Source organism: Macaca fascicularis, chromosome 16 (genome assembly GCF_037993035.2).
Source record: "Macaca fascicularis isolate 582-1 chromosome 16, T2T-MFA8v1.1".
Taxonomy (NCBI): Eukaryota; Metazoa; Chordata; class Mammalia; order Primates; family Cercopithecidae; genus Macaca; species Macaca fascicularis.
The window spans coordinates 16,615,343-16,629,086 of record NC_088390.1 but is presented as its reverse complement, the minus strand read 5'-3'; the positions used below and the strand labels follow the sequence as shown (position 1 = coordinate 16,629,086).

The 13,744-nt window shown below is 42.3% G+C and overlaps 1 protein-coding gene and 1 pseudogene across 47 annotated transcripts in view; one reads left to right on the top strand and one right to left on the bottom strand.

The window, feature by feature from the left end:
- NCOR1 (nuclear receptor corepressor 1) overlaps window positions 1-13,744 on the bottom strand; it is a 191,217-nt gene that overhangs the window by 5,600 nt on the left and 171,873 nt on the right. For 41 of the 47 annotated variants that reach the window (XM_074018641.1, XM_074018645.1, XM_074018652.1 and 38 more), the window contains 4 exons: window positions 11,595-11,738; window positions 9,713-9,855; window positions 3,594-3,647; window positions 2,580-2,801 (listed from right to left, as the gene is read on the bottom strand). In XM_074018641.1, coding sequence (XP_073874742.1) covers window positions 2,580-2,801; window positions 3,594-3,647; window positions 9,713-9,855; window positions 11,595-11,738 — 563 coding nt within the window. The remainder of the gene's footprint in view (window positions 1-2,579; window positions 2,802-3,593; window positions 3,648-9,712; window positions 9,856-11,594; window positions 11,739-13,744) is intronic. The other 6 variants (XM_015437696.4, XM_074018663.1, XM_074018660.1 and 3 more) reach the window with 1 other exon arrangement.
- LOC123569510 (large ribosomal subunit protein P1 pseudogene) lies at window positions 6,393-7,736 on the top strand (annotated as a pseudogene).

Genomic DNA, 13,744 nt, shown 5'->3' with positions numbered 1-13,744 from the left:
GCATTCACAATTTGGCTAATTGTTTGGCGCATGAGGTCTAGCTCTCAGCCTGTCTTGGCTTTCAACATGCCTTTCTCACTAAGCTTAATCATTTCTAACTTTTCATTTCAAGTGACAGACTTGTGATTCTTCTTTTCACCTGAACACTTAGAAGCCATTGTAGGGTTATTAACTGGCCAAATTCGAATATTGTTGTGTGTCAGGGAATAAGGAAGCCAGAAAAGGAGAGAGACAGGGAACAACCAGTCAGTGGAGGAGTCAGGACACACACCACCTTTATGGGTGGTTTGCCATCTTATATGGGCACTGCTCATGGTGCCCCAAAAGTTACGATAGTAATATCAAAGATCACTGATCACCATCACACAGATAATAATCATGAACAGGTCTGAAATATTGTGAGAATTACCAAAATATGACACAGAGACACAAAGGAGAGAACATGCTATTAAAAAAATAGTGCTGATAGACTTGCTTGACGCAGGGTTGCCACAAACCTTCAGTTAAAAAAAAAAAAAATCAAAGTACAATAAAACAAGGTATGCTTGTATTTAGAAGAAAGCCAGAATTTCACTTGTAACAATCAAAACAAAAAACAAGGGTCATCCTCCTGCCATTTAAATGTGGTAATTAAGGAACTGAAATTTCTGGAACATCAAGGCTTCTTTACTGGCCTGAGTAGAGAAACTGCTAAAGAAAGAAGGCAGGGTGACAAAAATCATACTTCACTAATGACCAACCCCCCTTCCCAATTGGAGTTAATACACCACACAAAGAAATATGTAAAGGAAAAACTGCAGAACAAAGGTTCTCCATGCTATACAGGACTTGAGCAGAGGCTCAGCAAGTTTTGATAGCCCTTTTGGATTTTCCACACTGTGTAGCTGATTAACTCAGCAGAAGTTCACAGAAGTGAGACACCTCTGACTGTGCTCTAAAAGAAAATATCAAAAAGAGCTCAGAAGAGATCAGAGCCCAGGTCACCATCAAACTTTTTCCTCAGCCACAGCAAAACAATTTCACACTGCCCCAAATTCCTATACAACCAGTACAACTGTAATTGCCTATGTCACCAGTCTTATCACCTTAAAACATACACACTTAAAGCCAATAAAACTTGGAAGGTAAGAACAGAAAGAAGAAGATGATGCTCATTTTTCAGAGGAGGAAGTACACTGATACGGTCTTAAAAGTTAACATGTATAGTTTTTTTTTTTTTTAAAGATCTCTCATCTCTTTAATATTTTTCTTAACCATAGTGAGAAAGATCTTTTGCTTGATGATAACAGGAAAATAAATCTAAGCTAAAACAGAAATACTGCTGAACTTCAGATAATTTTTAAAAGCACAAGAGATATTAGTTCTCAAAATATTAAGGAAAAGGTTATAAGATTAAAGCTTAGGATTATTATGGTTTTTTTTGTGTGCTTGTTTTTAACAGAATGTATAAAATCTCATTCTAGCAACTCTTATCTGGCTATCCAGAGACATGTCTGAAACAATGCTTACCAGATAGAAGCATTAGCATTCTGGATGATGTGCTCTGAAGAACTGTTTCTTTTTCTTCCCTTTTTTCCTACTCTTTTTTTTTTTCTTTTTTGAGGCAGGGTCTCACTTTGTCACCTGGGCTGGAGTGCAGTGGCACAATCGCAGCTCACTGCAACCTCTGCCTCCTGGGCTCAAGTGCTCTTCCTGCCTCGGCCCCCACAAGTAGCTGGGACTACAGGCGTGAGCCACCACACCCAGCTAATTTTTGTAATTTTTGTAGAGACGGGGTTTTCACCATGTTGCCCAGGCTGGTTTCAAACTCCTAAGCTCCAGTGATCCACCCAACTTAGCCTCCCAAAGTGCTATGATTACACCTTTTTTCCTACTCTTTTCTATGGCTTATGATTTATTTTAATTTTACTCTGTGTGTGTGTGTGTGTGTGTGTGTATGTATGTATGTATGTATGTATGTATTTTGAGACAGAGTTTCACTCTGTTGCCAGGCTGGAGTGCAGTGGCGTGATCTCGGCTTACTGCAACCTCCACCTCTCGGGTTCAAGCAATTCTCCTGCCTCACCCTCCTGAGAACCTGCCACCACGCCCAGCTAATTTTTGTATTTTTTGTAGAGATAGGGTTTCACCATGTTGGCCAGGATGGTCTCGATCTCTTGACCTCATGATCCGTCCGCCTTGGCCTCCCAAAGTGCTGGGATTACAGGCGTGAGCCACTGTGCCCGGCCGGCTTATGATTCTTTTATATTAAACCTAATGTTTACAGTTAAATCACTTTTATTCAAAAACATATTTGTGTTATAATTACAATGTAGTATGTATAGATGAGGACTAGATGCAAACAAACAAAAAATGGACATCCTAGGGTGACACTTAGGGTAAAAGTTTTCTTCCATTTCATGTTACTATAATGTCTGGGTAGATTTTAAAAAACCTTTTTTAAGTAACTGAAACCCTAAGAGGTAACTCTGAGCACATAAAGACATAAATGAAATGTCTTAGTGATGCATCGGAGCTTGGGAAATAAACTGGCTTTTTTGGGGAAAAGCAGCAGAAAAGCACTAAAATGAAAGCTGTACCTGAATGAGGTGATGGGTCCCCTTCCTCTCTCCGTGTCTCACCACTAGTCACAACTGAGGTGTTGGCAGTACCAGGCACTACTCCCATAGGCTGGGACATGACAACTCCATGATCCTCAACTTTGTCATCAAAGCTTCCCATGAGAGCCTTCCTGATAATGTCTTCCAGCCCGAGATTGCTGGCAGGATCAGCAAAAGAATGGCCTCTAGAGCTAACTGAGCCTGAAAAAGAATCAAAAACATTTCCACTTATTTCTGAAAGGCCAATCAGGAAACAAACATGCACTGCCCCATCAGCCCACTGAATACACATAGCACTTGGCAAGTGACCTAGAACAACACCAGGACCCACCACACAGAGACCCCCCTTTTTTTTGTTTTTGGAGACAGAGTCTCTGTTGCACCCAGGCTGAAGTGCAGTGGTATGATCTTGGCTCACTGCAACATCCGCCTCCCAGGTTCAAGGGATTCTCCCACCTCAGTCTCCCAAGTAGCTGGGACTACAGGTACCCACAACCACACTGGGCTACTTTTTTGTATTTTTAGGAAACGGGGTTTCACCATATTGGTCAGGCTGGTCTCGAACTCCCAACCTCAGGTGATCCGCCTGCCTTGGCCTCCCAAAGTGCTGGGATTACAGGCGTGAGCCACTGCACCCAGCCCAGAGACCATCTTAATCCACAAATAACTCCTTAAGGAAATTTGTTTCCCAAGTGAATCAGTCACTCACACTTTTATTAAAGTTACTCAACAGTTTTCCCAGTTCCCTAGTTTCAACCTTGTTCTTTAATAGTTTCCATTCTTTTTGTTCATTTATCTTTTCAATAGGTATTTATTGGATCTCAGTTCCTTTGTGTACTACTGGGTAAACCTTCCTTCACTAAATTATTTATTCATTTTTTCATATTAGAGCAGTCACTCCCCTGGTATACAGTTGGTACTCAGTACATATTTGTTGGACTGACTACTGCTGTGCCAATTTTGTATTGGTAAATAATATCTTTTCAGTCTTACCTGATGTAGTAACTGCTGGCAGATTAAAGATCTCAGTTCCTGGCTGAGCAGCTGCTATATTTAAGCAAACATTTGAGTTAATTAAGATGTGATAATCATATACACCAAACTAAAGTCTCAAAAAATTCCTATAATAAAATTAATCTTTTTATTTTCCATGACCTCAACCTTTATTTTTCACCCATTAAGTGAAGATAAAATGGAAGAACTTTTTTTTTTTTTTTGAGACAGGGTCTCACTCTGTTGCCCAGGCTGTTTTTTAAAAGGAAATCAGGAAATAGGTAAGGTAAGAACATCAAAAGAAGAGCAATAAACTGTGTGCAGTGGTGCACTTCTAGTCCCCCAGCTACTCAGGAGGCTGAGGCGGTAGGATTGCTTGAGCTCAGGAATTTGACGCCAGCCTGGGCAACACAGTGAGACTCTCCCAAAAAGGTAAATAAAGGAGCAATGTAACCCAGAAAAGTTAAGGAACTTTGCACTGCTGGAGAAAAACAAATAGGAAAATACTGTTCTCAGAACAGGAACCAAGGCTTTCTGATGAAGAAGAAACCTTGGACTCTGGGATGACCGCCATGAGTACCAACAGGTTTGAGGCAGCCTGGGATGTGATCCAGAGGAAAGCCACCACAGTGAATACTATGAAAATGACTGTGTTTCCCTGCATGGCTAACTGGAAACTCAGGATATTTGCTGGAAAAAACAAAAGACTCTTGATCCTTTTCATTCCTGCTGACTGTGCAACTTGTAATCTGCAGTTTGAATGCTAACAGCATAAGACCTGGGAACCACCTATAATAAAGCAGTGTGCCAGAAAGGGGAAGAATTTGGGACATAAATTGGTGTTTCCGTCATTCCCAACTTGATGCTAAGAATTTTAAAGAGAAAAAAAGAATGCAGAAAGCAAGTGGGTGGCCAAATGATGTGTCCCGAAGAATGTGAAGTTTCTTTTTTTTTTTCCTTTGAGACGGTGTTTCATTGTCACCCAGGCTGGAGTGCAATGGCGTGATCTAGGCTCACTGCAACCTCTGCCTCCTGGGTTCAAGCAATTCTCCTGCCTCAGCCTCCTGAGCAGCTGGGATTATAGGCCTCCACCACCACACCCAGCTAATTTTTGTATTTTTAGTAGAGACGGAGTTTCACCATTTTGGCCAGGCTGGTCTCGAATTCCTGACCTCAGGTGATCTGCCCACCTCAGCCTCCCAAAGTGCTGGGATTACAGGCGTGAGCTACCGTGCCCCACCACAATGAAATTTCTAATGAAACCACAGAACGATGGACTCTTACCCAAGGGGTGAGCACATTAGAGAAAAGGGAAGAGTGCATGTGCCTAGAAACAAACTTGATTAGGGAGGCTTTAAACTGACAGAGGAGAAAAGTCTTCAGAAGAACTAGAAAACAATGGCCATGGATGATAGTCTTCTTATGGGCCAGGTGACTAGGTAAATAATTTGAGCCTGAAATAGCAGAGCCTTGTTATCATGAAGTGTGTGGAATAGGAGTCATTCATTCATTCGATAGATATTTAATTGAGCAGTTATTTGGCTGAATCGTAAGATTACCTTCTTATTGATCAAAAATGGTCAGATGAAGACAATTTCCTATAAGTTAACCAATGATAATCCTTAGATACCACATTTGCAGGATACCCCTTCCTTTGCTTATGGAGCTTACAGTGCAGTGTGGTACTTGCTGAGGCCAAATTAGAATCACCTGGGTAGCTTAGCAAATTGTCTACATTCCTGGGGCCCCATAGTTCAACTATTTAATAAGCAGTCCAGGTGACTGGTACCTACTGTTGAGCAAGAATGTGGTAACTGCTCAGAACTTAGCAGAAGGGAAGGTAGGCATGTGAAAGCCACTGTGGAGGCCAACTTGACAGGAAGAGGTAACTCCCATCAGGAGGCAGAGAGACCAGGATAGTGACAGCCAGAGTAAAGGTAACTGTGGTAGGGAAGCAGGAGGAACTTTTTGCGTGGGGAGGTAGAATATGAATTTAAGTTTAGATACTTAAGGAGCCAGTAAGTTAGTCAAGAAGTAATGAGGTCTGCAAAGATATGTAAGTAGAGCTTAGTAGGAAAAGCTGGACTACAGATATAAATTTGGGAGTTTTCAGCATACAGGTGACCATTCAAATCCCGAGTAGATGAGATGACTCAGATTATAAGGCATGAGGAGAAAGGAGCTAAGAAGTGAGCCCTGGGGAAAACTAACAGTCAAGGGCCAGGCAAAGCAAGACTGAGCTTCTAAGGAGACACAAGTGGCCAGAGAATTAGAGAAGAAACAGGAGAACATGGCATCAGAAAGCCAAAAGAAAGCATTTCAGGGAAGGAAAGTGGTTCACTGTGTCAAAAGCTGCAAAGAGATCCAATAAAGTAAGTTTTAAAGCATTACAGTTTTCAAAACAATAAAGTCATTGATGTCCTTGGGAACACTGGATTCGGATACAATGAGCTGAAGTGAAGCTGTGTTAGCCGCTGATGGCTTTCATTTAGTTCTGCTTCCCAGTGAAGGCTAAATGTGCCATGGTGGGCCCAGGAGCCTACTGGTTCTTTAATATAAATTCTCCTTTCCACCATGAAAAATAGTTCTTGCAATAAAAAAAAATCCCAGACTCTAAAGCAATTCTGTTAGTACTTCCCTTAAGACATAATTATCTCCTGTTAAAGTTAGGTACTTGTTTCATCATACAGCTTCAGGGAGTAGAGACCATCTGGCATACTAAAACACCCAACATAGTACACTACTCAAAACATTAGGCAAGAGAGGAGAAACTATAAAGTAGGCTTCTTCATTTCAAACATGGCATTTCCCTGTCGAGAGTTTCCCACTTTAAGGAAAGATAGACTAGCAGGTGAGAGCAAACCACACAAAGGTGAAATGATTTGCATCTCAGTTCCCGGCTGCACTGAGATCTCTAGCTCTCCATGCTCACACAGATTCATCTATGAGTGCCGAAAGAATTTGAAAATGAGAGTATATTTTTGTTGGTGACACTTGAGGAGCTGTAAATAATACATTAAACTGTTGAAGACTGGAGACAGAAAATAGTAATAACAATATTTTTTTAAAAGAAAGGTGGCCAGACACGGTGGCTCATGCCTGTAATCCCAGCACTTTGGGAGGCTGAGGTGGGCGGATCACCTGAGGTTGGGAGTTCGAGACCAGCCTGGCCAACATGGAGAAACCCCGTCTCTACTGAAAATACAAAATTAGCCAGACTTGGTGATGGGTGCCTGTAATACCAGCTACTTGGGAGGCTGGTGCAGGAGAATCACATGAACCCGGGAGGCAGAGGTTGCAGTGAGCCAAGACTGCGCCACTGCACTCCAGCCTGGACCACAGAGTAAAACTCCATCTCAAAAAAAAAAAAAAAAGAAAAGAAAAGAAAGGGTATCTGTAAGCCTGATAACAATTTTGGTCAGCATTCTAAAATATTTGTCTTTTAGATTATTTTGTTGCCACCTAAACAGAGAATCTAGTAATTAAGAGCGAGGACAAGTTCAGAAACAGAGTGGCACAGATCTAAACATGTATCACAGTGCAAGGCCCCCCACTTTCCTTTCTTTTGACAGGGTCAGGAGACTAGTAGATGGTAGATCACAGAAATAAAGCAGATCGCCCTTTCCTCAGCTGCCCCCACAGTGCTCAGTCCTTCCAAGGAAGCTAAGGCCACGGTGGGGTGAGGCCCTCACTTGATCCAGCGACTAGCACCACATCCGGTAGTGCCAGCCCCACACTCGCCTGCGCCCTGGCCTCTGTCTCCGAGCTTGCCTGCATCTCCTCAGCCCTCACTCTGCATGGCAGTGAGGTGACCATCACAGAGGATAAGACCAATGCTCTCATTAAGCAACTGGTGTATGTTGAACCTTTTTGGTCTAGCTTGTTTGCAATGGCCCTGGCCAATGTCAACACTGGGAGCCTCATTTGTAATGTAGGGGCTGGTGGACCTGCTCCAGCAGCTGGTGCTACACCAGCAGGAGATCCTGCCCACTCCACTACTGCTGCTCCAGCTAAGGAGAAGAAAGTGGAAGCAAAGAAGGAAGAATCTGAGGAGTGTGATGACATGGGCTTTAGTCGTTTTGACTAAATCTCTTATAATGTGTTCAATACAAAGCTGAACTTAAGAGAAAAAAAAAGAATAAACCAGACTATGGTATACCCAAAGTCTTTCTATCACAGGGACTGAGGAAAAGACTAATAAGACTGGGGGATGGTACTGAGTGTGCTGAGAGAGTGCTGACAGGGCACGAGGAGGTTCTGATTAATACGTGCATACCAACCCAGAGGAAAAGTTCTGCCACAGAGCATTAGGCAGGGTATTTACCAACAATCTGCCTAAGATGCTATGAGTATGGAACTGTTAGAAGCCAGCTGGTCCATCATTAGCAACATGGACTCTGGAGTTGGAATGCCTGGGTTTGAACAGCAGCCTCATTACTTACTAGATATGTAACCTGTTCCAACTCTTGAGTATGTTTCCTCATCTACAAAATGGAGATAATTGTAATGTGTAATATGTAGGGTTGTTGTGAGGAATAAATGAGATTATATCTACACGTGCTTAGAATAGAGCCTACCACATAGTACATGCTAGATAACCTTTTGCTACCATTATTACTGATTTTATATTTTATTTTATTTATTTTATTATTTTTTTTGAGACAGAGACTCGCTCTGTTGCCCAGGCTGGAGTGCAGTGGCACGATCTTGGCTCACTGCAACCTCTGCCTCCCAGGTTCAAGTGATTCTCATGCTTCAGCCTCCCAAGTAGCTGGGATCACAGGTGCACGCCACCATGACCAGCTCATTTTTATATTTTTAGTAGAGACAGGGTTTCACCATGTTGCCCAGGCTGGTCTCAAACTCTTGATCTCAGGTGATCCACCCACCTTGGCCTTGCAAAGTGCTGGGATTACGGGCGGGAGCCACCACACCCAGACAATTTTTGTAATTTTTTTTTTTTTTCTTGAGACATCTCACTCTGTGGCTTAGGCTGGAGCGATCATGGCTCACTGCAGCCTCAATTTCTCAGGCTCAGGCGATCCTCTCACCTCAGCTTCCCATGTAAATGGGACTACAGGGGCATATACCACTGCACCCAGCTAGCTTTTTATATTTTGTAGAGATGGGGTCTCCCTGTGTTATCCAGGCTAATCTGGAACTCCTGGGCCCAATCAGTCCTCCTGCCTTGGCCTCCCAAAGTGCTGAGATTCCAGGTGTGAGCCACCGTGCCTGGCCAATGTTGTATTTTTACACTGTGAGTTTATCAGAGTTGCATATGAATAGTGAATGAATCAACTCAAGACCAGAAAGACACCAGTAGGGTAGAAAAAGTAGTTGGACTGGAGCAAGCACAGACGGACTTGGACTTGTCCTATACTTGGAGCTAGTTATTGCAAAAGTAGAGCGAGGGCAAGGCGTGAATTAAAAGTAGCCCAAGACCTTGACATCAACATTCATACTAAGTACTTAACAGTGTACTTCATAATTTAACAGTGTACAAGCTGCCAACACAACAGCTAATAGTCTTAGGCTAGTTTAAATGCTACTTTAAATAATCTTAGGCGAAAAATGATGAATTTAGCATAGATCATATTACACTACTCTATTTTGTATTACTCGAAACCGAGTGAAAGGCTAGGCTAAATGTTTTTGGTGGAGAATAATTGAGATGGTAGGGGTACTAAGAATGAGGACATGTGATGCACAGCTGATGAAACTGGGGACATTGATTGAGAGGACTCCTGAAAGCCACGTCTTCAAATATCTGAGGAGATGTTACGTGGGGATGGGCCCAAATGGACAAAAGGAAGACTGACGGGTAGGGGAGAAAGAAAAATAAACTATGGAGAGTTAATCCAGTCCCACGGAAAGAAAAGTAACCTAGACACAGATTCCTTCAAAGAGAAATGGCACAGCTTCAGAAAGGGGCGAACTCCTGCTTCCTAATTAGAACTCTTCACGGGCTGGCAGACACTTGAGAAGGAACTCTAGGATCAGATGTGTTGGATAGATGTCCTGTAAAGAGCCTTCAAACTCAAGCATTATAGGAGAGGCAACACTGGAGATCATTATTAATGCATGTTTTATTTGGGGTTCATGAAAGAAATCCCACTTACCCATATCAGAGTCACCTCCACCAGAGGAGTTCAACTTACGAAAAATCTCCTGCTTCTTTGATTTAACCATGGGTGATGTATTTTCAAGCTTGGTGAAGAATGAAGGCAAGTAGCTTATACTCCCTGGTGAGCGGGAATCATTCCTGTTAGGGCCAAAGTTAAGTATATTACAACCATGTACTCCTAATCCTGGGGACATTCCTATCAATGATAACAACAGTCAGAGAGTACTTAGAAAACTACTGCCTCCTCATCCCGTGTTTGTGGTTACAGCCCTAAGAAACAGTATGTAATCATAAACCACTTAGTACATCATTTGAAGATAAAGGATTTAGCTCTCAAAATGAAATCATAAAATTAGAATTAGAATGGAGATAATCTAGAGCAGAAATTATTCGGAAGGAATGAAGAAGTAGCAAATGAATATTAATAGGAGAACTCAGAAACAGCTTATCGTGATGCCTTCTTAACAGCACAAACATTAATATATTCATGGTTACCACCTAAACTGGGAACTATTTTACTAGAATTAGTTTTAAGTAAACTACAATTAAAACTAATAGCACACTTGCCTATAAAATAGCAAGAACTCATATCTAAGCAATCAACAGCTGGACTGGAACACAACAGTATAGGAATAAAACTGCCTATTTGTTAACAATCATTTGTTAAGCCACCTAACAAATGAGCTGAATTTAATATAAAGAGTTTCATATTTTATTGGCAGCTTCCTATACTAACACATTTTAAAAAACAAGTTTCCCCTAACAGCTCAAGGCCACAAGGATCTAGCTAGAGCCAGAGCTGAGAACAGAGAATATAGGTTATTGACAGCCTAATCCAGTCATGTGGATTCATTCATCATTCAAATACAAGAACACTTACTCTATGCCAGGAAAGACAATTAAGGTGATAGGAACAGGAATAAGACATGGTCCCTGTCCTCAAAACACTCATAAACATAGGGGGAAAGACGTAAATGTATAATAAAATTGAACATCACTCCCTCTCCAAAAATGGATTTTCTTCATTTCATTGAAAAGTACCAATATCTGTTTAGCTCCCTAAGAATAAATGCAATAAATTAATAGCAACACATTGTAAGAAAGGCACTAGCAATTTGGAGTTAGACCTTCGTTTAAAACTGGCCCTTCCCCATTAGTATCAGTATGACCATGAGCAAGTGACAGGTCTGGCTTTCAGCGCACCAGTGAAGGGTTCAGCATTAGGCAAACTGTATGACTATGGAATTCAGGGAACAATAAACAACATGATTTGGACAGAGATTCCAGTGTAGGGGTGATGCAAAGGGAAGTGACGCTGAATGGGCAGCATACACCTGATCATGCAAGAACTCAGATGCCATGCTAAAGACTGGGTGCTGGATTCTGCATGAGTTTTAGACAAATCACCCAGGTGGAGGTATGGAGATTGACTGGAAAGGAGCCAACTCAAAGGCATCTAGTCAAATGGGGATAATAATTTAATAATTAATAGGGTTGGGGTCAGGGTTAGAAATAGGTAACATTAAATCTTTTCAGAGTCCACAGTGCTTGGTATACAGTAAGCATTCAAATGTTGGCTGAATCAATGGATGACCCTTTCCCCTAGACAAAAACATTTAAAAAAATATCTAGAAAGACTTAATTTCAAGAATAATGAACAAATATTTTCTAACCTATTTAAATGTGATATTATAAATATTTTCTTTTTGCTAAAATCCACTAGCATTAAATCAGTAGGAAAACAGAGACAAATGATCCTCTGAGAATGCCATCCAGACATAAAAGCCCAAAGGAGAAAAATGGCACCAACTGAAGGAAATGTTAAAGCATAAGCACCCGCGCCAGGAATGGCTGCTGTCACTAGGAAGTGCACGTACCTCTGCTCTGCAGGCTCTGCGCCCCTCTGAGACAACAGCAGCAAGCTGTCCTGTTTCTCATGCACAACTGGAACCTGGGGTGGGGAGATCGGCTCGTAGGGCTCCGAAGAGACGTGACTCCTCTCTGGGGATTTTCCAGGCCTACTATTGTAACGTGAAATATTAGATTGTGCTTCAAAGGCACACCTGAGACTTACCTAAACAGAAACTTGTTAACTCATGACTTCATTCAGGAGAAGGAGCAAAAGCTGCCAATTTCTATCAGAAAAAAAGTTACCTCAGGTATTCACTATATACATAGTTCAAACAAACCAACAAACAAAAACCACTGTGTTACTGCCACTTGACCCATGCACACCCCGTGGATCCAGGAGTCACGTCATCAGACAGTGCTGCCCGGGCAGCAGCAGTGGCAGAAGTTGCGTCCTTGAGGCTCCCCACATGTACTTCAACGTCAGACGCCATCCCACCCTTGGCTCCTTAGGAAAACCCTTGTTTCCTACCTATTGAGGTTTTCCTACCTATTTTGAGTCATGACTGACCAGTTCTTTCATCATCAAGTTAAAGATAAAGGACTTCAGTACTAAACTGACACCCAAGAAGTTTTATCAGGTGAGTCAACTTATGTTCTTTTTTTTTTTTTTTGAGACAGAGTCTGGCTCTGTCACCCAGGCTGGAGGGCAGTGGCGTGATCTCGGCTCATTGCAACCTCCACCTTGCGGGTTCACGCCATTCTCCTGCCTCAGCCTCCTGAGTAGCTGGAACTACAGGCATCTGCCACCACGCCTGGCTAATCTTTTGTATTTTTAGTGGAGACGGGGTTTCACCTTGTTAGCCAGGATGGTCTCGATCTCCTGACCTGGTGATCGGCCCACCTCGGCCTCCCAAAGTGCTGGGATTACAGGTGTGAGAGTCAACATAGGTTCTAGTTACACTGTATTATGGCAGAGGGGTTCTCTGCAATTTTATATTTTTTCTCTGGATACCATTTGGTAAGAATAATATAAGATAGACACACTATTTAGCTCCCACCCATTTATCTTTTTTTTTTTTTTTGAGACAAGAGTCTGGCTTTGTCACCCAGGCTGGAGTGCAGTGGTGTGATCTCAGCTCACTGCAACCTCTGCCTCCCAGGTTCAAGCGATTCTCCTGCCTCAGCCTCCCGAGCAGCTGGAATTACAAGCGCCCGCCACCACTCCCCGGCTAATTTTTGTAATTTTAGTACAGACAGAGTTTCACCATGTTGGCTAGGCTTCCTGACCTCAGGTGATCCGCCTGCCTGGGCCTCCGAAAGTGCTAGGATTACAGGCATGAGCCACCATGCCTGGCCCGTTTATCTTATTATTACAATTTTTATTTTTTAGAGACAGGTTGACCAGGCTGGAGTACAGGAATGCAATCATAGCTCACTGCAGCCTCAAACTCTTGAGCTCAAGTGATCCTCTCACTTCCATCTCCTGAGTACCTGGGATTACAGGCATGCATCACCATGCCCAGCTTATGTTTTTATTATATGTTTTATTATGTCTGTGTGGCTCATTTTTAATTTTTTGTAGAGATGGGGTCTCACTATATTGCTGGCCTCAAGCAATCCTCCCACCTCAGCCTCCAAAAGTATTTGGAATTATAAGCACCTGGCCCCACCACACCCCCAATTTTTTTTTTTTTTTTTTTTTTTTAAAGACAGAGTCTTGCTCTGTCACCCAGGCTGGAGTGCAATAGCATGATATTGGCTCACTGCAACCTCCACCTCCCTGGCTGAATGAATTCTAGTGCCTCAGCCTCCCAAGTAGCTGGGATTACAGGTAGCCACCACCACACTTGGCTGATTTTTGTAGTTTTATTAGAGACAGGGTTTCACCATGTTGGCCAGGATGGTCTCAAACTCCTGACCTCAAGTGATACACCTGCCTTGCCTCCGAAAGTGCTGGGATTACAGGCGTGAGCCACCACACCCAGCCCCCCTGAAATTTTTTGACATAGTGATTATGCATATTAAAGCCACCTGTGACTTTCAACATCTGAATTATGACTATAACACTAAAGCAAAATTATAACATGATTTGTTATGGCCTTTCCCAGTCAGTCCATCCAGTTATTCAAGATAGCCACTTTTTTTTTTTTTTAGTTGTTTTAGTGTTTACCTCCAA